This window comes from Dama dama, chromosome 20 (assembly GCF_033118175.1).
Source record: "Dama dama isolate Ldn47 chromosome 20, ASM3311817v1, whole genome shotgun sequence".
Lineage (NCBI taxonomy): Eukaryota > Metazoa > Chordata > Mammalia > Artiodactyla > Cervidae > Dama > Dama dama.
In genome coordinates, this window is record NC_083700.1 from 56539816 (window position 1) to 56565753 (window position 25938).

General features: G+C 32.4%; 1 protein-coding gene across 6 annotated transcripts in view; it reads left to right on the forward strand.

Moving 5' to 3' along the window:
- The window catches only part of ODF2L (outer dense fiber of sperm tails 2 like), a 36371-nt gene that overhangs the window by 2542 nt on the left and 7891 nt on the right, over positions 1-25938 (forward strand). For all 6 annotated transcript variants that reach the window (XM_061121487.1, XM_061121483.1, XM_061121488.1 and 3 more), the window contains 10 exons: positions 4294-4462; positions 6345-6477; positions 8879-8938; positions 9065-9136; positions 9680-9796; positions 13078-13263; positions 15663-15772; positions 16541-16676; positions 23139-23249; positions 24537-24641. In XM_061121487.1, the coding sequence (XP_060977470.1) occupies positions 4350-4462; positions 6345-6477; positions 8879-8938; positions 9065-9136; positions 9680-9796; positions 13078-13263; positions 15663-15772; positions 16541-16676; positions 23139-23249; positions 24537-24641 (1143 nt within the window). In that variant the 5' untranslated portion in view covers positions 4294-4349. The remainder of the gene's footprint in view (positions 1-4293; positions 4463-6344; positions 6478-8878; positions 8939-9064; positions 9137-9679; positions 9797-13077; positions 13264-15662; positions 15773-16540; positions 16677-23138; positions 23250-24536; positions 24642-25938) is intronic.

A 25938-nucleotide genomic window follows, 5' to 3' on the forward strand; every position in this document is an offset into this window, starting at 1 on the left:
GAACCTGACTGTCAATGCAGGAGACATGACACATGGGTTCGAGCCCTGGGCCAGGAGGATCCCCTGGAGAAGAGCCTGGCAATCGACTCCAGTATTCTTGCCTGGAGAATCCCATGGACAGAGGAACCTGGCAGGCTGCAGTCCATAGGTTTGCCAAGAGTTGGATACAACTGAAGTGACTTAGCACGCTCAGAGTCTTCTCTCAAGTTAGACTTGTCTGTGCCTTCAAGGAGCTCAGTCTTACTCATCCTTTATTTCCTTGTACAGAACAGTTTTCATTTTTAAAATCTAAACTGAATTTATAAGAGTATTATTAAAACACTTATACAAGAGAAGTTTGTATGTTACTTTCAGCTCTGTAAATTCTTACGTTTTAGTAACTGCTGGCTTTTGATTCAATACTGAGTTCTACCACTTCCTTACTTATAAACTTGAGCAAGCTATTTAACCTTTCTAAAACTTGGTTTCTTCATGTGTAGCTTTGGGATGTTAATAGAAACTGTGCAGGGTTTTTGTGAGGTGTTGTTATAAGGTAAGTTAATGTTCTGTTGATAAATGGCAGCATGTCCTCATGCTGTTCATGTGTTGAAGGGAAAGAAAATGTTTTATTTTTATCTGATAAAAGAATACTGACTATTTAGGGTGAAATGGTACTCTGAAGACTTTGGTCCAGTCTTCTGGGTAATTGGGTTCTCTATGAGGCTTGCTTGATCTCTTAACTGTTTCAGGTTGAATAATAAATTATTTGGTCACCCTCACTTATATATTGGAACCTAACCTATGCCTCTCACTGTATTATGTAATTTTTGAGGGTAAAGGGTGACGAGTATATTGCCCTCACAGATTTAGTAGCCATTTAAAAATATTACCATTTATAGAGCAATTAAATTCTAAACTGTGTAATTCTGAAAATATTATTAGATATTTAGGATTCTTAGTGGACTGAATCAGTCAGAGGAATATTTTGAGAAGGAGGGAGGACTTGTGTCTTGAAAATATGTATGTATCCTTTATTTACAAATCAGACACTCTTCCTGTCAACTTTTTTCTCGATATTATACAATCTGCAACCCTTTTATTTTTAAATTCCTTTATTCATTGGACAGAAGCATTATCTAATTTTCAAAGTTAATCTCTATATCAAAAAAATGCTTTTTTGCAATTTTGATAGCTTTCACTCATAAGATCTGTTTTCCATCTCTGGCTATTTTTACTCTGCCTAATTCCAAATACCTTTTTTTTTTTGGCTATGGAGTCCAAAAAGCTATACAATTACTTCTAGTAAACTTTTGACTAGTGTTTAGTGAGGGAAATGAGTAACATTTCTGTATCTAGTTGCTGTTCTTTGCTGAATATTTCATAGTGAATTTTTCAATATAAGCTGCATGCTTTTGTTTAACGCTAATGGGAACTAGTTTTCCAAGGGGTAGTATTTGGCAAAACAAAATGAAATATGCAAGATTCATATGCTTTTTTCTTCAGGGAGATTAGTTTTGAATGCATATTTGAAGCTGATTAGTTTGTATAGAACAATGTAGGTGCTATGGAAGGTCATGGACTGTGATCTTTCCTTTCTGTGATCGTGGCAGCATCATGGTCCCTGAACAGCCATCTTTCAAATGCTTGTTGTTGGCCAAAATGGAACATTGTTTAGTGAATGTAGCTGGGTTGCCAGAAACCCATGACTACTCCTGGAAAAGGCTTTAAATATATGCCTTTTGGGTAGAAGACTGAAAGTCATTTCTATATAGGAAATTTAATTCTTTAAACATTAAAAATATTTTAAAATGGCTGTTCTTTAGGGATTTGATCATTAAAAGTGTGTGTGCCAGAATATGTGTCTTTGTTTCACCACGAGCAAATTGGACAAAAGTTTAATACATTTGTAAATTGGCAGTTTATTCTACACAATTGATGACATTTCCTTGTGAAATATCTGCTTTTTTTCCATGCAAGAATACATTTGGTGCACCAAGATGATAGCTTTTTTTTTTTTTTTATAAAGGCAAGACTTTTTATGTTAAAGAAAATTATTACATTTTTCAGCATACATATGTTTCTGCTTATAGTATCATCACAACACAAAAATAGTGGAGTACCTTGGAACCTCTCAACAATAATTTTGAGAACTTCCTGTATTCCTATATATTATAAGTGAATAATCCTACATTCGTTTCCCACAAAGCCAAGCAAGAACTTATTTAAAGTACTAATACCAAGCTGAATCTTTTTTAAAAAATATTTCTTTTTCTTTATTTATTTGCATGCATTGGGTCTTAGTTGCTACATGTAGGGTTTTCGTCGCTGCATGTGGGATCTGTAATTGAGGCATTTGGGATCTGGTTCCCTGACCAGAGATTGAAGCCAAGCCCCCTGCATTGAAAGTGTGGAATCAGCCACTGGACACAAGGAGTTCTCAAACTGAGTCTTACCTCATAAAATGTTTTCAATACATTGAGGATCCTTATCCTCTTACACTGATTTGTAAACTTTTGTTTTAAATATATAGGCTATTGTTCTTTTAGTGATCCCCTAAAAGATGAATCAAGGGGTGAATAGTTATAAAAAGCATCAGTCTTGATTCATCATATTTGTAAATTACGCCAAGCCTTGAGCCCTCTCCTTCAGTTATTGCTTAGCTTTTACAAGGCTTATAGGTGCTGAGGATTCTAGTAAAGAAGAAATTTTTCTTGAGATTCCGTTGTACAGAGAGACAGATATTTAAACAAGTTAATGGACAAAAGATAAGTACCAAAACTGAACAAGTGAGTAGATGATAATTTCCTTGATTGCAGTGACTTATCCAAGCATATTCGTTTTCATCTTTAGCTTTGGTTTTTCATTTGATTTTGTATATTCATGAAAGAAAGTGAAAGCGAAGTCTCTAAGTCATGTCTGACTCTTTGCGACTCTGTGGACTGAGGCCCACAAGGCTCCTCCGTCCGTGGGATTCTCCAGGCAAGAATACTGGAGTGGGTTGCCATTTTCTTCTTCAGGGGATCTTTCCAACCCAGGGATCCAACTCTGGTTTTCCACATGTGGGCTGACTCTTGACCATCTGAGCCACCAGGGAATGCCTGTATATTAATATTTTAAATTTTTTTCTGGACTACCAGTAGCTCAAAATATTGTTATGCCCTAATAATAGATGTTGCATATTTGTAGCAGTCACATAGATCATCTTAGACTATATGTATCTTATTCTGCATTTCCATTTTGACATGAGTTGCTAGTGTTTAAAAAATATGAGCATGCTTTCATTGGCCTATATCCTAAATATCTCTCTGATGTAGAGAACCTTCAGACAAAAAAGAGATACATTTTTTATAGACATTTTAAATGATTTCTGAATTGCTAATTAAATATTGTGAATACTTTTCAACCTTTAATTTCACATCTATCTAAAGATTTGAAAATTCTTGAACATATGTATTTTATGATACAGAAAATTAAAAATAAATTATAAGGAGCTAAAGTATCTCTGTAACAATGCAGAAGACCTTAAGTATGATGTTTGATTTTGTATAAACAGAATCAGGGAGACACATTTCCATATATTAGAATTGTGAAAATACAGTCTTAATGATTGCCAAACCACTAATTCATTACTTAAAATGGAATAGCTTTGAAGAAATTCATAAATGTCATAAATTTACAATTCACATTTTAAAATGACATCTCCAAATTTGAGAGAAAACAATTAGATTATTTATTAAGACTTAGATGTAATATCATCTGTCCATTCAGCGTCACCAAAGAATATCCTAGATTGAACTTTTTTAAAGAATAGGATTTATTTGTAGAAATAAGTGAATTTAATGTTGAAAAGTCTACTTTTAAAAAAACCTTTATCTTTGCAGCTACTGTTGCCAAATACTTTTAAAAGTATCTTAAATTTTTACTGTTATAGGCATGAATAACATTCATTTCTTGTTGACTAGATCTAATGAAACTGAAATTGATAGTTATTCTATGACTTTTATGTCCATTTTCTAGTCTGTTTGGATCAAGATATTTTAATACTTCAAGAAATAGACTAATAGTAATTTCTACATTCTTGTGAGTATGTAGAAAACAGTGACTTTTTGGAAGCTGGCAGTTGACAATTGTTGAATGATTGTGCTATGCAATTTTGATACTATTTTAAATTAGTATCACAACGAGTAGCAGCTATAATTTGAGTTTTGTCTGTGAAATATTTTTCTTTTATGCGTCTTTAGGGTTTTTATCTTATATGGTGATAACAGAAAAAAATAATCTACTGAAATGTTTAATAATGAAAATATTTCCTAGGTTTCAGCTTATGTGGAGAACTTGCTGTGGAAGCCACCTATAAATCCATTTAATTTATGGAGGAGACTGCAAGTGATGGAAGTCATTCAGAAGAACTCTTTTCCCATTTTGAAAGTAGATCAGAAAAAGAACATTTACCACAGGATGCCAGTGAAAGTCATCTCAGCTGGTATTCTCAACAATAGCAGGGGATAACTTAATTTTCTTGATTTCAGGGTTTCATATTTTGTCCATATTGTAAACTATTTGAATCAAATATAGCATTCTTTCAAGGATATCATCTAACAGTCTAGGAATTGATATTTATTTAATTTGATTACAAAGTACTCATGTAGCAGAATATGGCTATTTTGAAATTTTAATGACAGCAATTAAAATTGAAAACGTTACCTATAAAAATTTATAAAGTGTATACCTTTTTACCTAAGGTAAATGAAAATATAAATACCATGTAATAGTGGAAATATAGTTCATGAGTACTAATTCACTGTCATTTGGTATATTGCTATGTAACAGATATCTGTCATACTTTGCTTCTTTGGTATGGGGATGCACTTGTTTTTTGTATGACTCATTGCTCCCCAAAGTGACAATCTTAAAATACCGTGATTGTTGCTATGGATGGTATAGTGCAGCTTCTAGTTATAAATGAAAATAATGTTTGGTCATATATAATTATTTTTGACTTTCTGTACATGGTTTCTAATAATGATAATTGTCTTTTGTAGCCAGCATTCCTTAGGCCCATCATTTTAAGCCAGTGGTGCTTAAGAACACAATGTATTTCTTAGAGACATAGCCTCTAAGATGCCTTTCATTGTTATTGAGCCATTATATTATGTTCCATAGAAGAGAAGTGGTGTCAATTAAAGAAAGACACAGTGCTTTCTTGGAATGCTTGGAATTTTATTTATAAATACTGTAAAAGCCCCTTCAAACTTATACATAATTTTTGTCCAAATGACTCTGCTCATATAAAGATTAAATAAAATAAATTAGTGAAGGTTTTCTCAAAGCTTCTTTATACTCAAAATCCAACTTCTTTGAGTCACTTTTTAACTCAGAGTTCTCTCTGCTATTAGGAGTATTAGTGAAATGGTATTTCTTAGGCACATCTATATCTGAAATGAAAATTATTGGTGATGGGCTCTTACTTACAGTATACAGCAAGCCTACCTTGGAACTTGCTTCTAGAATGTTGCTAAACATTCTTACTTCAACAACTCCTTCAAGCCCTCTGTGTGACCCGTCTTTGCTAGAGATTAAAAAAGTGCTATATGCCATCTCTGGGATAGTCTTCATACTATCTGATGCTCATTCTATAAGTTTTGAACATGTACAGGAGATAGAGCTCAAGACGGCTTCCAGACTGACAAAGATTAGTAAGAAGCATCCCTATTTCGGGACGTAAAAGTATGAACTTCTTGTTCCCCCCAAGAAATGCATCTTATAGTGATACACAGTGGTGTAGATAAAACATAACCAAGAAAGCAAATATTATCAGTTTCATTTTAAATGATAATGTTTTATAAAACCAAATGTGAAGAATTTTTAGGTGTCTGGAGCAGTTTAGTTTTTTGTGTGACAAATGAGTTTAGCTTACACATTCTTCTGGAGGAATTTTTTTCTGAAGACCCATAGATTTCAAGAAGGGATTGGAAATAAGAGCTAGAAAGTCAGATCTTTTGTTTTTAGACTAGGGAGAAGGAAGGGAAGAAAAAAAAGACACACATTCACATAAATCATTTTACAAACTGAAGAAGAGATGTTGAATAATTATCAAATAGCACAGTGATACATTGCTGTTGGTAGTCTTCATATTTTATACATCTTAACATTTTAGAAACTGTCTTACCATTTATAGTTATGTGTAGGAAAAATATGGAAGTATAGAAAAATTCATACATTGTTAGTGACAGTTCAGTGTTAAATTTTGCAGAGCAGTATATGGAACTGTAATACTTAATCAAGCTATGCTTAGTTTGCACAAAAAGTATAACAAATTTATGTAACAGTTTTAACTTAAATTTTCTTTGTGCATATCTAACTAGCCTAAAGCAGGACATCCAAAATGAGAAGACCGAATTGGAAGCATTGTTTAAGGAAGCCGAGTTAGCAACTTGTTCTGCAGAATTACTTCTGCCATTATTTAAGGACACCATTGAAGAGATTAGTTTTGAAAATGTGAGTATTTGACTAGTGAACATCTAATAAAATGAGGAGCTAGGATAACATTCAGAATGCATTAACTGAGGTCTCATATCTTATAGTAATTATGCTCACACACTGGTATTTGATATAAAAAATGCAAGTTTATCGGTGTTCTTTTTTCCTATGTCATTAATTGCAATTCTTTTCATCAAAGATAATCTCAGGAATGCACTTGATGAGAGGCCGAGCTAGAAACTGTGTACCTCAGTGCTTGACTTACCTGGAGTTGAACTAGAGCCAACTTCTCTCAAGAGTGAATTTAAAATATTCTGAGAGATGAAATCAATTTTCTATAGTACTATGTGGAATAAAAACCTCTATTCTAAAATTACAGTGTACTAAAGTTTGAGTTAAGGGCAAAAAAATAGATTGTATAATATTAGTTTTATTATAATAAATTCCTGAAATATTTTAGGTTTTAAGCCCTTATTTTGATTTCATTTTACTTTAGTGTACCAGGTAACAAATACTATTCACTGCTATAAACTTGGCAGATTTTCCTACTACTATGTGCAAAAGAGGGCCTCCCTGGAGGCTCAGTGGTAAAGAACCCACCTGCCAATACAGGAGACCTGTGTTCGATCCCTGGGTCAGGAAGATCCCCTGGAGTAGGAAATGGCCACCCACTCCAGTATTCTTGCCTGGGAAATCCCATGGACAAAGGAGCCTGGTGGGCTCCAGTCATGGGCTCCATGGGGTCACACAGAGTTGGATGTGACTTAGTGACTAGACAACAACACCAAGTGCAGAAGAATGATTGTTTTTTCTGGGAAAAAGTATTCTTTGCCAATAGTTGCATTACATTTTAGAGTGTCTTAATGCAATGTCTTAAAATGTGTTTGTGGCTCTTATATTTTGTCAGGCTAACCTTTCTGCATCCAATTTGAAGATTTCTAAACAGATGGAAATATTAACAATAGAATTAGACACTTAAATGTGTAAAACAAACTTAAGAACATCTTCTTAGAAAGACAGAATACCAACAAGTAAGAAATACTAAGCACTATTTCAATAGTGATATTTCTCACTTGAAGGGTATATTGGTTCTTGAACTGTAGAAATTAAAATATTGGTATATTTGAAATGGAAATGATTCTTGCATTTTTGTTTGAAATGGCAATCATTAACCCCTACTTTCAGTGTTTCATGAGTAGTTTTACATGAAAGCAGCATATTTTATAGAAAATACATTTTTCTTTTCAATCTCAAGAACTTTCATTTTTTGTTTTACTTGATTTCAGTTGATTACTGTAAAAAACTCTTGGAATTTAAGCTCTTGTATTCATTTTATTTATGCATTCATATATTCCTTTCTTAACGGTTTTAATGAGATCTAATTCACATACCATACAGTTCACTGGTTCAAAGCGTGCAATTCAGTGATTTTTGGTATATTCACAGAATTGTGTAGTCATTACACATCAGCCTTGGAGCATTTTTGTAACTACAAATAGAAACCCTTAGCCCTTTAGAATTTTGCTTCTCATCCTCATCTACCCTTCCTTTATCCATTATCTGCTTTTTCTGTATCTGTGGATTTGCTAATTTCACATATTTTTTATCAAGTGAGTGAAAGAAGCTCAGTTGTGTCCCACTCTTTGCAACCCCATGGACTATACAGTCCATGAAATTCTCCAGGCCAGAGTGGAAAGCTACTGGAGTGGGTAGCTTTTCCCTTCTCCAGGGGTCTTCCCAACCCAGGGATCAAACCCAGGGTTCCCACATTGCAGGCAGATTCTTTACCAGCTGAGCCACAAGGGAAGCCCAAGAATACTGGAGTGGGTAGCCTATCCCTTCGCCAGTGGATCTTCCTGACCCAGGAATCAAACCAGGGTCTTCTGCATTGCAGGCAGATTCTTTACCACCTGAGCTATCAGGGAAGCCCTGATATTTTATACAAATAGAATCATATGGTATGTGTGACCCTCAAAGTGAATAAACATTTTCTGCATTCTCATTTAAAATATCTACATGGAATTCTTTTATTGATTTGCTGTAATTCTTTGAAATATTTCTTTTTGCTAGACTTTAGATTGCTTATAATTTTTACCTGTTTACAAACAGCGTTGTGGGCCTCCTTTATATACAAGGTTCTTATGATTTTTATGTCATGAGACATTATTTAGAAACTAATTTTATAAATTGTGGACAAAAATTGATTTGGAACACTTAAGCAAAAATCTTTCTGGTTTTTAACTTAAAAAAGCTGAACTATGCATAGTAGTTGTCCATATTAATTTCTTTGGAAGGCAGCTATGGTCACCACTATATGCTGCACCACATTAGTTTCTTAAGTGATGCTTAATCCACTTTCTGCTGTTGTGTAGAGAAATATAGCTTGTGAACACTGATTTATAACTTCTTTTTTCCACAGAGAGGGGAAAGTTTATCCAACTTGTTAGAGAAACTAACTGATAATGAAAGTGAAAACATTGTAAGTCTTTTATACTTGGGAGTCTAGTTTTTTGAATTTTTTTGTTTATATGCTGGTCAGTTTTATAAAATTAGCCAACATTACCCAAGTTGTGATATTCTAACTTTTACATTATATTTATTGAAGAATCTTAAGAACAAAGTACTTGAAAAGGAGACCTATATCCAAGAACTTTCTTCTTTGTTTCAGAATGAAAAGGTAAGCAAATTTTGAGCTTAATTCATCATATTTTCTAAATATTGACTCCTTCTTTCTCTTCTTTCCATGCTAGCCTCCTGTTTATCCTCATAAATAGACACAAAGTTTTTTAGGTTATTTGGACTTTTCCCCCAGTTTTATGTATCAAATATAGCATCTTAATTTTTTAAAGTTGTTTTTTCTTTTTAGATTTTTATGATGCTTCATTCAGGGTACTTGGCATAAGTCAGGGACCTATGTATAAATATATATTTCAGTTTTAGTATAAATTAAGGTATTTCTGTGTTTGTAGGATCATTTTAGACATATCCATGATTTTACTTAGGAGGATAGATAGGAACTTGTAACAAGAGATAATTAGGAGTTATTAAATTAAAAAGGGGAGTAGGAAACATCCCCTTGATTTTATATAAAATCCATTTGTAATGGGAGTGTTGTACTTTGCTCTTTAGCAAATTTTTAGATCATATCCAAGTACTGTGAAGTTTAATATTGTAGAGAAATACATTAAATAACACATTTTTGTTTTGTTTTCTCTTATAGGCAAATGCTTTGAAAGCAAGCCGTTTTTCACAATCAGTGAAAGTTGTACATGAACGACTGCAGTCCCAAATTCATAAAAAGGAAGCAGAGAATGATAAATTAAAAGAACACATAAAGGTTATAAATACTCATCCATTTTTATAGTTTTAAGTGCTAAAAGTAATGAATGACAATATAGTCTTAATTCTGGAATTTAGTGGATTTGAAAGAATTTAAGTGTTGCCTTGGGAAATCCATATTTGAGGTAAATCTTAACATTTCTGGTCTTTCTAAAGATTTGGCTCCAGATCCTAATGTGAAAATGCTGTCTCTGTTTAGTACCGATCTAGGAAGGATTTGTAAAGATTGAATTACTTAAAAAAATCTCTCCTATTATTAGTTAAATTATATTTATTTGGAAAAGCTATTAAATATAAGAGAAAATTAAAATAACTTTAAAATACTGAAGTTATTAATATTTGGCATATGGTCATCCCCTTTTATGAGCCTATAATGTACTTAAATACTCTTGCACTTATTTAATGAGACAATAATGTTTATTATATTGTTTTTGTTACTAATGATAATAACATTAAGATTAGGTAACCTAGCATTGGTGTTTAGATAATCAAGTAATCTGTTATACAGCTTTTTTAGCAGGGTAATTAAGAGGAATTCTCTGGTTTAAACTGCATAGTTTAAATATTCTTGTGGAAGCCTCACAGTCACTCTTTAAGGTGAGAGTTCTAGGTTGCTTTGGTATGACACAAGCTAACTGGATCTACTGTCATTTTTGCCAAAGGAAAAGAAGCAGTGCTGCCACTTTTGAAAGAGAAGTGTACAAAGACAAACCCCATTGAGTGTGAGGACTTCTGTGCGGGAATTCTGTTTGCTTTTATCCTCCTGAATCATGGCAGATGCCTGTAGCCCAGGCACATGTTTTTCACGACTGCATATCAAGGGTTGTTTTTTGCCCATGAAAGAGACATTAAGCAGACTTATTTGAGATATAAATTTTGTCTTTTGTCTGCCTTTAGGTGCTTTTTAGCACTTTCCCCCAGAGATTCCCTGTGTTCTTTGCGTCTGTGTCTTAGGGCACTGGAGATGAACTAGAGTTGAAATGTACTGCTCTGTCATGGTAAATATAAAAGAATACATGTACTTTAACATCCCAGATTATCTACTACAATTTATCTTTTCTTTTTTTTTAAATTATGTCTTTAAATAGCAGTTAGGAAGTTCTTGAAAATATTTTCTTCAGTTTAAAAATGAAATAGTAAAATTTTTTTTAAGTTAAATTAGACAGTTCCTTTTTATATTCATGATATTTAGGAGAGCAAATATAAGGCTATAAAATCCTAAGATTTTGCCATCACATTCACCTGTCTGATACTTTGAGTTGACCGTCTCTTATAAAATTCTATTATTTAGAAATAATTAGAAGTTGAATTAGCTCATGGATTTTTTTTACATTCCTTCTAACACAGTTTTGGAATTTATTTAGGGTTGACAAGTTTTTTTTTTTTTTTTTTTAACAAATGTGTGCACAGTGAACTAACTAACTCAGTTTGCCAACATAAATCTCATTAGTACTGTTGATGACTCAACAATTATATTAGGTCTTTTAAATTTTTTGGTTATATTATAATTCTTTGAGAACTACCTTAAAGATACTTTGAACTCATTTTTCTTTCTAGATCTTTAAAATATGTCAATTAGAGTTAGAAGATTTTCACATTTTAGAAGAGACAGAATAATTATCTTTATAATACACTACAAGTATAATTCTTTGGGAAGAGGAAAAGGCAAATAGTTGGTTTAAAATATATATCCGTTCATTTGGCAAATGACGGTGAAGGGATTATTTTGAAACTATAAAAATAATTTGATAGTTTCAGCATACTTCCTAATAGTGGTTGAGCATGGGATTTGATAATCTAGTAGAAAGTCTTGTGGATCCATGTTCAAAAAAAATCTATTTCACCCTGTGTTAAGTGTGCCTGTCATTCATGATGTGATGATGACACCCTGTGGTTTCTTAGAGAAAGTACAGCTGTTTTTCTTGGGTTGGGGAGGGTTCTTCCTTTCTCTCAGCCGACTTAATTATATTGCAATTTGTTTTCCCCAGCTACTTATTAAAATGGGGTTTTTTAGTTTATAGAGATTTTTAAAGACACTTTAAGAATGTTTTGCTTCTTCTCTTAGTTTGTGAAGTTACTTTTCAAAGAGATCAAGTCTTTAGATCCTGTTTAAGATGTATCTCTTAAACTCAGTTTTACTGAAAGTTAAGTGTAGTTTTTTTGTTGATCATAAGGTAGAAAAGCTCCATCTTTTACTGTAAATTCTTTGAAATTTTTTATTAAAATGATTTTCCAGGAAATGAAAGACTAAAACTTAAATTCTTTAATAATTTTGCATTCTTTTCAGAAACACAACTTTTAAGAAACATAGAAATGTTAAAACCTTAAGTCTTTAAGGTCTTAGTTAGTACTCAGATGCTTTAAAATACAAAGTTTTAAGATAATTTGAAATGAAAACATGAGTTATCGCACTAAATCATATTCATCATCAAACCAACCTAATATTCTGTGTTAAGTTATATCCCCAAGAGATATGTAAGGAAAGTTATGTCAATTAACATTATCAGACTCAGTGAATAAAAACATGCCTTACCTTTGGGTAAAAAGATAACCAAACATCTTTTTGCCCTTAATGACTCTTGCTGATCTGGTAGTCATTTCTCAAACCCTGTGTGGTCTTAGAATAATAGCTTCAACAAATAGCTTACTACTTACTGGGCAAAGTAGCACTTTTATTGTCTTGATGTAACTCTTTCAAATGTCAAGACTTCCCCCTTAATTCTAGTAAATTAAAATATAGCAAATAAGTTTTTGTTTATCTCGTTTATACTCTTCATGATCTATAGATTTTGATTATATAGCCTTTAAGCATTTATAATTTGAACTGGAGTCCTAATATATTTGGGGAGCTATTGATTCCTTTGAGCTTTATGTACCTACTGTTTGAATTGTCTCTGGCTTAATTAAATTTTTTTTTTTTTTTGATTTGCAGTAACTAGTAAGTGCTGTATATAATATTCTAGATGTGAAATTTAAAAAAAAAATTCTAGTTAATCAAAAAGGTTTTAAGGGAATTAGTGTTTCTGCCATAATCACCAGTATTAGCATCTTCAATAAGAGTAGTATTAGTTTTATATAGGTTTATACATTTTAAATTTGCACTGTATAACTGGTTACAAATAAACATTGGTGAAATCACCTTTCTTCACTGTTTTGCTTTTTACTAAACTTATTAGTCATTTTGATAAATTCTATGTGGACGATTACTTACATGTTTTAACAATGTTTATGTCAACATTGGCATTCTAAAATAACTTAACTACTGCTGATATTTTTTAGAGCTTAGAAACCCAAATATCAGAATGGAATTTGCAGTTGAAAAAGAGTAAGTACGAGGCTGTAGCAATGAAAGAATCAAGTAGGCAAAAAACTATTGCTCTGAAAAAGGCATCCAAAATTTACAAACAAAGGATTGAACATTTTACTGGAGACATGGAAAACCTTACTTCCCAAATTAGAGAGCAGGTGAGTTATATACATTCTTCCTTAAAGAATTGTTTTATGTACTTAGTTTATGTACTTAACTTCGTAATGCTTAGTATAATTATCTTGTTAGAAAATCTTTACTCATACTAATTTTGCTTTAGTCTTTATTTTGAAAGATTACATAAAGTGACAAATTTGCCTGTTGAATTACATCAGCGTTTCTTTGGGACTTTATTTAAAGGATATGTAAGTCCTAAAGCATCTGTGATTAACTAAGGGTTGTACCACTTCATACATACTCACCCTTGGAAATTTACATTGCATATTAACTTTAAATTAAAGTACATTAACAAAGGCTCTGAAAAGGCCTTCAACATCAAGGAGGGTATTGAATTCAGAGTTTTCCACCACTTAGTTAGCTGCGTGAATTCTTCTATTCACAAAGTAACTCTTAGAACTGATTCTGAGGAGTACCAGTTTGGGAAATGCTGATTTGTATTATTAGACCATATGACTTTATTCAATAATTCACTTCACTTAAACTCCATAAATGCATTTAAATACACGTGCTGATGTAAACCCACCATGTGAAAGTTATCTTTGGGTTTATTAACACAGTTGAAAATTGACTTAGTGCTTTGTTTTTGATGAATTGTGTTTATTCGATTACCAAGTAATAAAATATTTACTCCTTTTAAGTACCATTGGTATCCCACCTCTTAAGAACTTAGATATGAATGAAATGAAAACAGACTTGCATAAAAGCTTATATAAACAAAACAACCTAATATTTTATAAGCTCAACTATGAACATTAAAAAACTCTTAATATTTAACCTACATTCAGAAGAATTTAATTAGATAAAAGACTTGAGGACTAAGTGCAAAATCTGTAAGGCTGAAGGCCTAGTTGAATGCCTGAAAATATTCCTGTGTGTTAAAAACTAATTGAGTCATTAACATTCTTGGGATTTTCTTTTAACTAGCACCATGTCACTCATGCCCCAGATCATAGTATAGGAAGACTTTGCCCCTTGTTAGCCTGGTGACTTTGGGTAAGGTACTTAACCTCTCTAAGCTTTAGGTTCTTTATCTATAAAATAGGGGATGATAATACTGCCTGTCTCATATAGGAATAAATGAGAAAATATACGTCAAATGCAGTGTCTGTCAGACTGCGTTTTTGCCACGTTAAGCTCCTTTCTATTCCTCTAATGCGGGTAGTGTGTTTGTTTCACTGTTCTATGTTGTTGCTGGCTGTAATGTTCTTCTCAGGTTCTGTAATAGCTGATTCTTTTAAAAATCATTCTGGTATCGTTTTACTTGACATCTCTTCACAGGGGCCTTCCTTGACTACTCCTTTTGAAATAGCCCCACAACAGTTAATCACATCAATGTCTTAAATTTTTTTCTTAGCCTTATTTTATAGGCAAAATTTCTAAATATCTTAATTTATATTCTAATATAATTGCCCAACATATCCTTCATAATGCATATTAATATTCATTTACATGTAATATAAAAACAATACTAGTCTTTTTTAAATTAAAAATATTACTGTAAAAATGTAAAAAAAAATTGTCTCGCACACAGTAGATGTTGAATAAACACTTGTTCAGTGATAGGAGAGAAGGAAGCACCCAATAAATGTAAACTGCTCATATCACTACTTCTAAGTCTTCTTGTTAGTAATTATTGGCACTGTTGTCATTCTAGTGAATTTGTTTTTCTTTAGAGAGGGGGCACAATGGCTACAGCTCTTTAGGTGTATTTGTAAAGAGTAGATTCATTTGACAGTTATTTGTTGAGAGTCAGTAGGGTGATCTATACAGAATAGCTTGGCATACAACTATCATATGACCCAGCAATTTCATTCCTGTGTATTTATCCAAAAAAGCCCAAAAAGCTAATTAAAAAAGATATGCAGCCTAAAGTTCATAGCAACATTATTTATGATAACCAAGATATGAAAGCAACCTAAGTATCCATTAACAGATGACTGGATAGAGAAGATGTAGTGTATACACACAAAGGAATATTACTCAGCTATAAAAACTGAACTTTTGCCATTTGCAACAACATGGATGGACTTGAAGGGTATTATGCTAAGTGAAATAAGTCAGAGAAAGACAAGAGTTCAATAAATATAAAGGGAGTTATTTTCAGTAATTATGAAATATTTTTTGAAAATAGCTCCACTAACATCCTTAAAATGTTAAGTTGGAACTGTTATTATATGCATATAAACTAATAGTATTATAAAGTCATTATTAAATTTTACTTTAATGTTTTCCTGTGTTCATATCTGTACACTGAAATTTTCTGTAACAAAAGTTCCATAACTTATAGGGCGAGGGTTTCCTTGTTAATAATGTGTTTGTTTTTAGAACAAAACTAGTGTTATTAAATTACAAGATGAGTACTTTATGTATTTTTTAGGAAGCCAAGTTGTCTGAAACAGTTTCAGCTTCCAATGCCTGGAAAAGTCATTATGAGAAAATTGTAATAGAGAAAACCGAGTTGGAAGTTCAGATCGAAACAATGAAAAAGTAAGAAAAAAGAGAGTCCTTTTACTGTTTTATAAGAAATGTTTAAAAAAAAAAAAAAGAAATGTTTTCAGTTCTTTCCTCTTTGAGTAGTTTATATATGGTTCCTATGAATTACATATGTAAAGCTATTGTCTGATTTGCTGTGTTTGCTATTTATAATTTATAAACTTTTCTTACTCTACTTTAAAAATGCAGTTAAAAATTATTACCCATTAAGATTCATTTTATTCACAAATTATTGATCCTTAAGGTGTCTTAAATGCATAACAAAGAAAATCTGAGTAAAAATATGTATGTTTTATATTTTGTTATTTGTTATTAATAAGTTAACAATAAAGAACTATACATTTGCTTTTGAATGTTTCACTTTCTGTATATTTTCTTCAACTTTTTAACTGAAAAGTAGTGTATATTATTTGCATCTAAAGATTACTTAATATCTTACTTGATCCTTTTATTTATCTCTTTCCCAAAATTGTGTGTATGTGTATATGCATGTATGAATGACAGAAAGACAGGCCTACCTGTGGATCATAGTTTAGATGTTTTACTGACTAGTGAAGAGAATATTGTGTACTCTTTCATTAGTGTCATCCATGGATAATTATTTCTAATCAGTTATTCAGGTAGAAGTAACCTTATAGATTATGGTTTCCTAATTCCTTTGTTCTGAGTGTGCTTAACTTTTGAAACTGTACAAAGAATAACTTCAGAAGCACACTTAAGATATATATTGTTTGAATTAAAATTTCTATGTCTTTTATAAAGGCAAATCATTAATCTTTTGGAAGATCTGAAGAAAATGGAAGAGCATGGAAAAATTTCATGTGAAGAAATTCTTAGAAAACTTCACTCAATTGAATATGAAAATGAAACTCTGAATCTTGAGAATACAAAATTAAAGGTATTATGTGTTTGTGTGTATGTATATCATGTTGTATAATGACAACTTAGTCCTTTGTAGAAATAGCTTGAAGTAACATGTTTAGAAGTATGCTGTTGTATCATTTATCTTTTATGTTTCTCAGAGTTTTGGAATATCATTATAATAAGTAATTCTAAAACTATATCTTTGTATCTTTATATACTTATATATGGACAATACTTATATATTTAAATGTTTACAGTTGTGTACACAGATACATGTAAAAATCGTTTTTAGTAGTACTGAATAAGATTTATGAAGCTGAATAACTCTCTTTGTCTCAACCTAAGAGAATTTATTTATTCTCCAATTTTAGCAGTTTAGGTGAATCTCCAAAATTACATTAACTTTAATGCATAAGATTATTTCTAGGTGTCATGGTTATGATAGGATATGGCCTCAGGCTTGGTCCATTTGAAACCAGAAAGTATATTTTTTGGCTGCTTCATAACCAGAAAGAATTTTCCAACTTAATCAAATCTGAGGGACAATTGAGTTTTTATGTACCAAAGAAAAGATATAGAAGCTTTTATACTTCTTGAGAAAAGGGATATTTGAGTTCCCACTCATAGATATATGTAACCTGATGAGACCTGACTTAAGAGGATGACATCATTTTCAGTTCCTTAATACTGTTTTTGGAGGACAGTAAATAGAAGACAGAAAAAAATCTGTTTACAGGAAAAAAGGTGAGATTTGGCAGTTCAAAACCAGAGTGGCATCAGAGAACTGAGCTACTTTTTAGCTCTCTACCCTGCTATTCAAATGGGTGATGGGGCTCCATCCATTATATATCCAAGATTCAAACAACAGGATGGAGGGAAACAAAAGATTATCTCTCCCTTTCCCCCCATTTCCTCCTCTTTATGGAGACTTCCTGAAAGTTCCATACCACCTGATTCTTCTCCTTAAGTATGGTCACTCAGTTGTGTCCGACTCTTTGTGACCCTATGGACTGTAGCCTCCCAGGCTTCTCCCATGGGACTTTCCAGGCAAGTGCCTTATTTAGGTATTAATATATGGCTCCCTCTAGTTACAAGGGAGACTCGATAATGGAGCCTTCTAGAGATCCTGAGCTCTAGCCAAATATGAATACTGCTTATTTCCTGCAGTTTGTTCATGTTTTCTTCTATCCCTATAGTTTTACCATTGTTTGGAATTTTTTTTCTCAAGTATATAAATCCTACCTTTTCTTTAAAGTTGAGTTTAAATGCTCCTTCCTCCCAAAGTCTCCTCAATTAGGATAAATCTTTCCTCACAAACTCCCATCTTTTATGTAGAGGATGCCTAGGGGAGGTCTGACATATAGTTAGTTCTCATTCAATATTTATTGAACAAATTCTTTTTTTTCCTATTAATTTATTTTGATTGGAAGATAATTACTTTACAGTATTGTAATGGATTTTGCCATACATCAACATGAATTAGCCACAGGTATACACGTGACCCCCTATCTAGAATCCCCCTCCCACCTATCTTCCCACCCCATTCCTCTGGGTTGTCCCAGAACACCAGCTTTGGGTGCCCTGCTTCATGCCTTGAACTTGCACTGGTCATCTGTTTTACATATGGTAATGTACATGCATGTTTCAATGGTATTCTCGCAAATCATCCCACCCTTGCCATCTCCCACTGAGTCCAAAAGTCTGTTCTTCACATCTGTGACTTCTCTGCTGCCATTCAGGTAGGATCATTGGTACCATCTTTCTAAATTCCATATACATGTGTTAATATACATTATGTTAGTATAATTTCTTTCCTTTCTGACTTGCTTCACTCTTTATAATGGGCTGTCGTTCATCCAGGTTCATCATTAGAACTGACTCAAATACATTCCTTTTTGTAGCTGAGTAATATTCCATTGTGTATATGTACCACAACTTTCTTACCCATTTATCTACCAGTGGATGTCTAGGTTGCTTCCATGTCCTAGCTATTGTAAACAGTGCTGCAGTGAACACTGGGGTACTGAAATGTGTCTCTTTCAGTTCTTGTTTCCTCTGGGTATATGCCCAGCAGTGGAATTGCTAGGTTGTAGGGCAGTTCTGTTCACAATTTTTAAAGGAATCTCCACACTGTACTCCATAGTGGCTGTACTAGTTTACATTCTCACCAACAGTGAAAAGAGGATTCCCTTTTCTCTACACCCTTTCCAGCATTTATTGTTTGTGGACTTTTTGATGATTCCATTCTGATCTGCATGAGATGATACCTCATTGTGGTTTTAATTTGCATTTCTCTAATAATGAGTGAAGTTGAGCATCTTTTCTTGGTGTTTATTAGTCATCTGTATGTCTTCTTTAGAGAAATGTCTGTTTAGGTTTTTTGCCCATTTTTTGATTGGGTTGTTCATTTTTCTGGTATTGAGCTGTATGAATTGCTTGTATATTTTGGAGATTAATTCTTTGTCAGTTGTTTTGTTTGCTATTATTACTCCCATTCTGAGGGCTATCTTTTCACCTTGCCTATAGTTCCTTTGTTTTTATTTCCATTACTCTGGGAGGTGGGTTATAGTGGTTTTTGCTGAGATTTATGTCAGAGAGTGTTGTGTCTATGTTTTCCTCTAAGAGTTTTATAGTCTCTGGTCTTACATTTAGGTTTTTAACCCGTTTTGAGTTTATTTTTGTGTACGGTGTTAAAAAGTGTTCTAGTCTCATTCTTTTGCAGGTAGTTGACTAGTTTTCCCAGCACCACTTGTTAAAGAGACTATCTTTTCTCCATTGTACATTTTTGCCTCTTTTGTCAATGATAAGTTATCTATACATTCATGCATTTATCTCTGGACTTTCTATTTTGTTCCATTGATCTATATTTCTGTCTTTGTGCCAAAACTATACTGTCTTGATGTCTGTAGCTTTGTAGTATAGTCTGAAGTCAGGAAGGTTGACTCCTCCAATATCATTCTTCTTTCTCAAGATTGCTTTGGCTATTCAGGGTCTTTTGTGTTTCCATAGAAATTGTGAAATTATTTGTTCTAGTTCTGTGAAAATTACTGTTGGTAGTTTGATAGGGATTGAATTGAATCTACAGATTGCTTTGGGTAGTATACTCATGTTCACTATATTGACTCTCCAATCCAAGAACATGGTATATATATTTCTCCATCTATTTGTATCATCTTTGATTTCTTTCATCAGTGTTTTATAGTTTTCTGTACACAGGACTTTTGTTTCTTTTGGTAAATTTATTCCTAAGTATATTATTCTTTTGAATGAATTCTTTAAATGTTTTGTTGTAGAAGAGGAAGCAGCTTTATTGATTATGTTTATATTTTCTTAGTTTCCTTGATATCCTTCAGAGAGGGAATTAGGATATTTCATTAATTATAAGTCTGGTTTTTAATTAAATATAAAAATCATTGAGTTAAAGTTTATATGTTATCATATTAATAATTCAAAAATATGTATTTTTAACACATTCTCTGAATTTTGTTCAAGGAAAAACATATGTTATATACAATGTAAAATTGTCTAGATGTTGTATTTTGTTACTTTCTCTTATTTCGGAATAATTTTTGATTTTAGTTTCAAATGAAGATGATACTAGCTGATACTGTTTCCAAGTCCCAGTGACCTCCTCTATTAAAAACAACAAAAATTATTTGGAGGGTTACAAAGTTCTATTTGTTCATTATAGAAAGTTTGAAAAACAGAAAAGCACAAGAGGATAAATCTAAAAATCACCTATGATCTCACAAATGAAAGAAATGAAGTTACTATTTTAGCATATATATAATTGGGATTTTGTATTACTTTCAGATTTTTTTCTATTATAAATAAAAATATGGATGGTTTTAGTCTTTTTGCATATATTATATATATATATATATATATATATATATATATTTTAGGATAAATTTCTGGAAGTAGAATTATATGGTCAAGAGAAAGACCCATTCTTAATGTTAGTATTATATATTTCCAAATCACTCATCATAAATGGGTCCTTATACTTTTGGCAACATTTGACAATTTTAAAACAAATCTCTCCAAATTTGATAAGTGATCTTACCTAGTTTTGGGGATTTAGATACCATCTATATCCTGACGGCTCTCAAATCTATATCTCTAGCCTAGACCTTAGCCCTGAATTCCAGACATATTATGTATTCTACTGCTTACTTGAAATCTCTTGGATATTTCATAGATGTCTCAAAGTTATCATGTCCAAAATAGAGCTCCTATATTCTTCAGTATGGTTCATCCTACAAAGTTTCCCTTGCCTCAGTTAATAGCAGTCATCCTTTCTATTACTTGACTCCTTTCTCTCATACCTACAATCCAGTTTGTCAGCAGATCTACTTCAAATACATCCAGAATTTAACCACTTCTCACCAGCTTCACTGTCATTGTCCTGGTTCAGCCCACTGTCATCTCTCATTATAGTGACTTCCTATATCTTCTCTGCTTCTGCCGTTGCCCCTGTAGTCAGCATTCAGTGTAGTAGTAGAGTAGTTCCTATAAAAATGTAAGTCGTCTTCAGACCATGCCACTGCTCTTGGTTAATGGAGTAAACCTCTACAAGGCATTATATATACTATCTGACCTCTGACATTACCTCTCTGACCTTATCTTCTTCCACACTTCCCTTTTTCTTGCTTTCTGCTACATTGGCCTTCTTTCTGTTTTCCTCTGACTGACCAGGTTTTCTCCCACTATGGCCTCTTTCCTCAAAGCAACACATCCCTTTGGTGTTTACTCCAGAGTCTTTTTCAGGAGGCCTTCCTGGTGGCCCATTCTCAACTTGTCCTTACTATCTTGCTATCATGTATGATATATCTTACATCTTGTTCTTGTTTTCTTTGTCTATATACTCCTTGTTTTTGTCTGTCTATACATGGGGTACATTAAGCTTATGATGGAAGGGGTTTTTGCTCTTTATGTTCACTACTGAAAGACTATAACCAGTGCTTAGGGCATTTTGTAATAACTGGTAAGCATATTTTTTCATGTATTTTTCATCATTTCCATTTCTGCCTTTTGGAATTACCTGCTAATTATCCTTTACATGTCTTTTTTTTTTTCAAAATTATTATATAAGGGCTCTCCCTATATTAAGGGTATTAATCATTTGTCATAATCCTTCACTTTGTTGCACATTTTGTTAGCCTGTTTAATACTTTGAGGGCTCTGAAATTTTGGCGATACACATGAACCTATGTATGTATATGTGTATGTACGTGTGTGTGTATAATGTGTGTGTGTGTATATATATATATATATATATATTTTTTTTTTCCTTTATGGCTTCCTTTGTTAGTCTCTCACATTTCTGTGTATCTTGGGAGCAATGTACTGACTATGATCAAGAAACAGACTTATCTTTTCAAGGATGTTTGTATAGTGAATATCCTTGGGAGATAGTAGTGTTTCCTTCTACCAAAAGGTATGCTTACTGCCTGTTATAAGAGATTTGGGTTCCCTAAATTTGGAGTTGCTTCTCTATACGTCTCACTGTGTATACAGGTGTCATCGGCCCTCTTGGTACTGCTTTGGAGGAAGTGAGGCTTAGGAAACTAACACAAACGCTGATATAAGACTCACCCAGGAGTCTTCTGTCTTCTGCTAGTAACCATGAGACTATGCTAGGCTAACTGGTAGTCTTGGAGGGTAAAAATTTCAGACTCTTAGAGTTCTTGATATCCTTTTTGATTTTATGCTTAGTTAGGTTTTTACTATTCTAAAATTAAATCAAATTTTACCTGAATCTTCTGTGAAAAAAAGTGTAAGCTTAATTTTTTTTTAATATTTAACACATTAAAATAAATATATAATTGACCAATGTAAAAATCATGTTTGCTGAAGGTATATTGTTAACCTGTTTTTTCCTAATGAATGATTGTCTTATTACCATTATAGTGATCCATATTTTCCCTGTTTATTTAAAAATTCAATCTTTGTCATATACTAAATATAATCTTAATATATTTTTTTTCTATTCCATAGACTTCTGTATTATATAGAGAGGGGTCGCAGAGTCAGACACGACTTGGCGACTGAACAACAGCATACATTTTAATATCTAATAAGTACTGAGATTCTCTACTTAGTATCCTTTAAAATTGTTATTAGTCTCTTCTATTTTTCCATATGAATTTTAAATTAATTTTCTCATATTCCTCTTCCCCTCAACTGTTTTGGTTGTAATTATAGTAAAATTGTATTGATTTGTAAAAAACTGATATGTCAATAGTATTGAGTCTCCCCTTCCAGGAATGTGGTCTTTCTATTGTTCAAGTCTTTTAGGTCAATACATTTTTAAAGTTTAAAAATATGTTTTTAATAAATTACTTTTTGAAATTCTTAATTTTAATGGTAATCATATGCAGTCAGAAATAAGCTAATTTTATTAGCTTTGTTGATAAATGAGTTAATTTTTAATGTATTGAAGTACAAATGAATTCTAATGATTTATAAAATCTATTTATATATTCCTTAATAGAGTACACTTGCTGCTTTGAAGGATGAGATTGCCTCTGTTGAACATGAACTCTTAGAATTACAAGAAGTAGAAAAACAACAGAAAACCCTTATTGAAGTTTATAAAACTCAGGTGACCATTGCATTTATTTTAATGTTTGTTAAATTTGGTAGATAATTTAAGCATTGTATTTGTTTATGGTTTGAAAAAGCAGAACTGAGGAAAGATGGAGTTATTGTGTTAAAATATGATTTATCTCAAAATATTTCTTAAGGTCCCAAATTCATAAAATGATTCTTCTTAGTCCTAATTCAAATGTGCTGTGTTTATATTGGATATTCCTAAAAGTGATCTAAAATTAATTGCATAGGTGTAATGGAACTTATAGTAATCTTGTTAGTTAATTTTAGTTATATTTGTCATCTTGTATTTTTAATGGTATTGATTTAGAGTAATGACTCCATTCAAGGGTCATTAAAGCACAATATTTCCTCTTTGCATCTTAATAAAGTATAATTTAGATTTATTCTCATGAAAGACCTGGAAAAGAACATATGTATTGAATAGAGCATATGTTAATTGGTAATTTATAGAAAAGCTTATGATTTAGAAATACAGTATTTAAGAAAAAATTCACTTGAAAGATGGGACATATGCAGGTCCTTGAATGATGGGTAACAAATTGGTCAATAAAGATTTTATTTCCTTGAAAGAGAGTGTTTGAATTGAAGGATAATGGACTAAAGGTTAAAGCTGAAGGAGGGAAATAATGCAGGTAAGTAGGAAGGACTCCATTCCCATGGTTTAGATGGGAAACTGGAATTGAGACTAAAATTTAGTTAGAATATTCCAGTTATCCCTGCTGGAGGTAAGAGTGGAGGCTGTGATGGACTGTGTGATGCCTCACTGGAAATATCATCTGGGTCTTCCAGCTGGTGGTTCTGATTCAACCCTCCATCGAGAATACTGTGGATGAGTATATTCTTGGCTCTGGGTCTTGCATAAAGTGTTTAGGTGGGTTTTTTTTTGTTTTTTTTTTTAACATATTTTGATTTGTAGAGTGAAGTAGTTGCTTTGGGAGCTAGTTTGGACCAGAGACCAATTCTTTAAAGTGACATTGACCTGCTAATGAAGGTTTCTCTCTAATATTCAGAGCTCAGGTGAAGATTCTAGAAATATTATGGGAAAAGACAGGTAAATCACAAAAGGACTGTGGATTAGAGTAGAGCACTGAGTGATTCGTGTATTTAAAGAAGGAATAACATTAGATAAACATACTGACGGTACTAATAGGATAATGATAATGGGTTTAAAATTGAAATTTAAAAATTTAAATTCACATTTTTAGCTTTTTATTTCATATAATGGTTCTAATAAGAAAATAATGCATATTACTGTAATAATATTTTTTATTTTCAGATACAAAAGGTGCAAGAAGCAGCTGAAATGGTAAAAAGCAGATGCAAAAATTTGCTTCAAGAAAATAGCCTAATAACAAAAAACAAAAATAAAAAATTAAAAAAGGTTAGCTTGACATTTTAAATAATGTTTTATTTATGTTTTGTACTGTATGAATTTTATATGAATTATTTTATATAAATTTTATATAAATTCTTTAATTTTCTTTAGTTTAAACTTAGGAATTATCTGTTTTTGATTTCTGTGGCAATTTGTTGTCTAAGGAAGTAATATTTCTTCACCTGAAATGTGATAATATATTTTAAAAATTTTTCCTAAATATTTAAAAAATAACATAAATGTTTAATTTTTCTGATACAAGAGGAGACTAAAGTAGCATCAAAAGTGGTTATCATTGAGCTTCATGCAAAGTTGACTTTCATTTTTAATCTCACCTTTTTTATTCTGATACTAAATCTTTTGTGTAAAGAAACAAAGTAAATATTCTCTTCTAAATGCTTTTTTGGAAGAAAAGTAACATAAAAAAAAAAAAAGAACCCAGAATCATTTCCTTTTTTTTTCACCCTATTGCGAAAGAATGAGGGGAAGGTCAGTGTTGGCAAGTTATGATGTTTTTGTGACTGATTTTTAAGTTTTTAAATGAAACCGCATCCTTTTTGGGTCTTCTCACATTGCTTTTGGTAAGGAAGCAGTGAAACTTGTAGGACGCTGACACCCCTGACTTGCGGCTGGGGAGGTCATGGGATGTTACTGGTTAGTTCCAACTGAGTGTACTAAGGTGACTGTCTCTGGGTTGTCCCCACATCTTGGAATTGAGAAGTCTGAGTAAGACACCAGTGTGAAGAAGCAGTCAGTCAGAGCAGGCATTCTGCTGGTTAAAAGAGAGAAAGGTAGGCCATCAGATGTGCAACTTCCTACTTTTCACCTATTTTTAGCAGACCAGAGAAGAAATCATTTCATACCTCTTGATTACTTTTCTCATAGACATACCAATGCAAATGCCTCCTCTTTTATAGGCAACACTATAAATAAAAGTCTATTTTAGAAAACCTGTTCAAAAGGCTGAAGAGGCTGGGGCCTGTGCAGGGTTTTCAGATACTGTGAGGTCACAGTGTTTTCTTACTGGTATTAAACCAGATAAGCTGTTTTTTTTTTAAGTGAAATGCTTCCTTTTTCTTGTCCACTGTTTGTCTTTCTCATGGGCTCTTAGATGTTTGGGGACCCAGAGGCAGGCATTTTTCTAATTTTATCATTTGTGATCCAGAAGACCTGATGTTGCATAGTAGCTCTTGGTATTCCCTGTCTTGGGGAAAAGTCTAGCTTTTGTTTTCTTCCCTATGAACATTCTTGGTGCCCTATGTCTTGTTATTTTCTCTTAATTATCAGTTCAAGCAATTTTTAT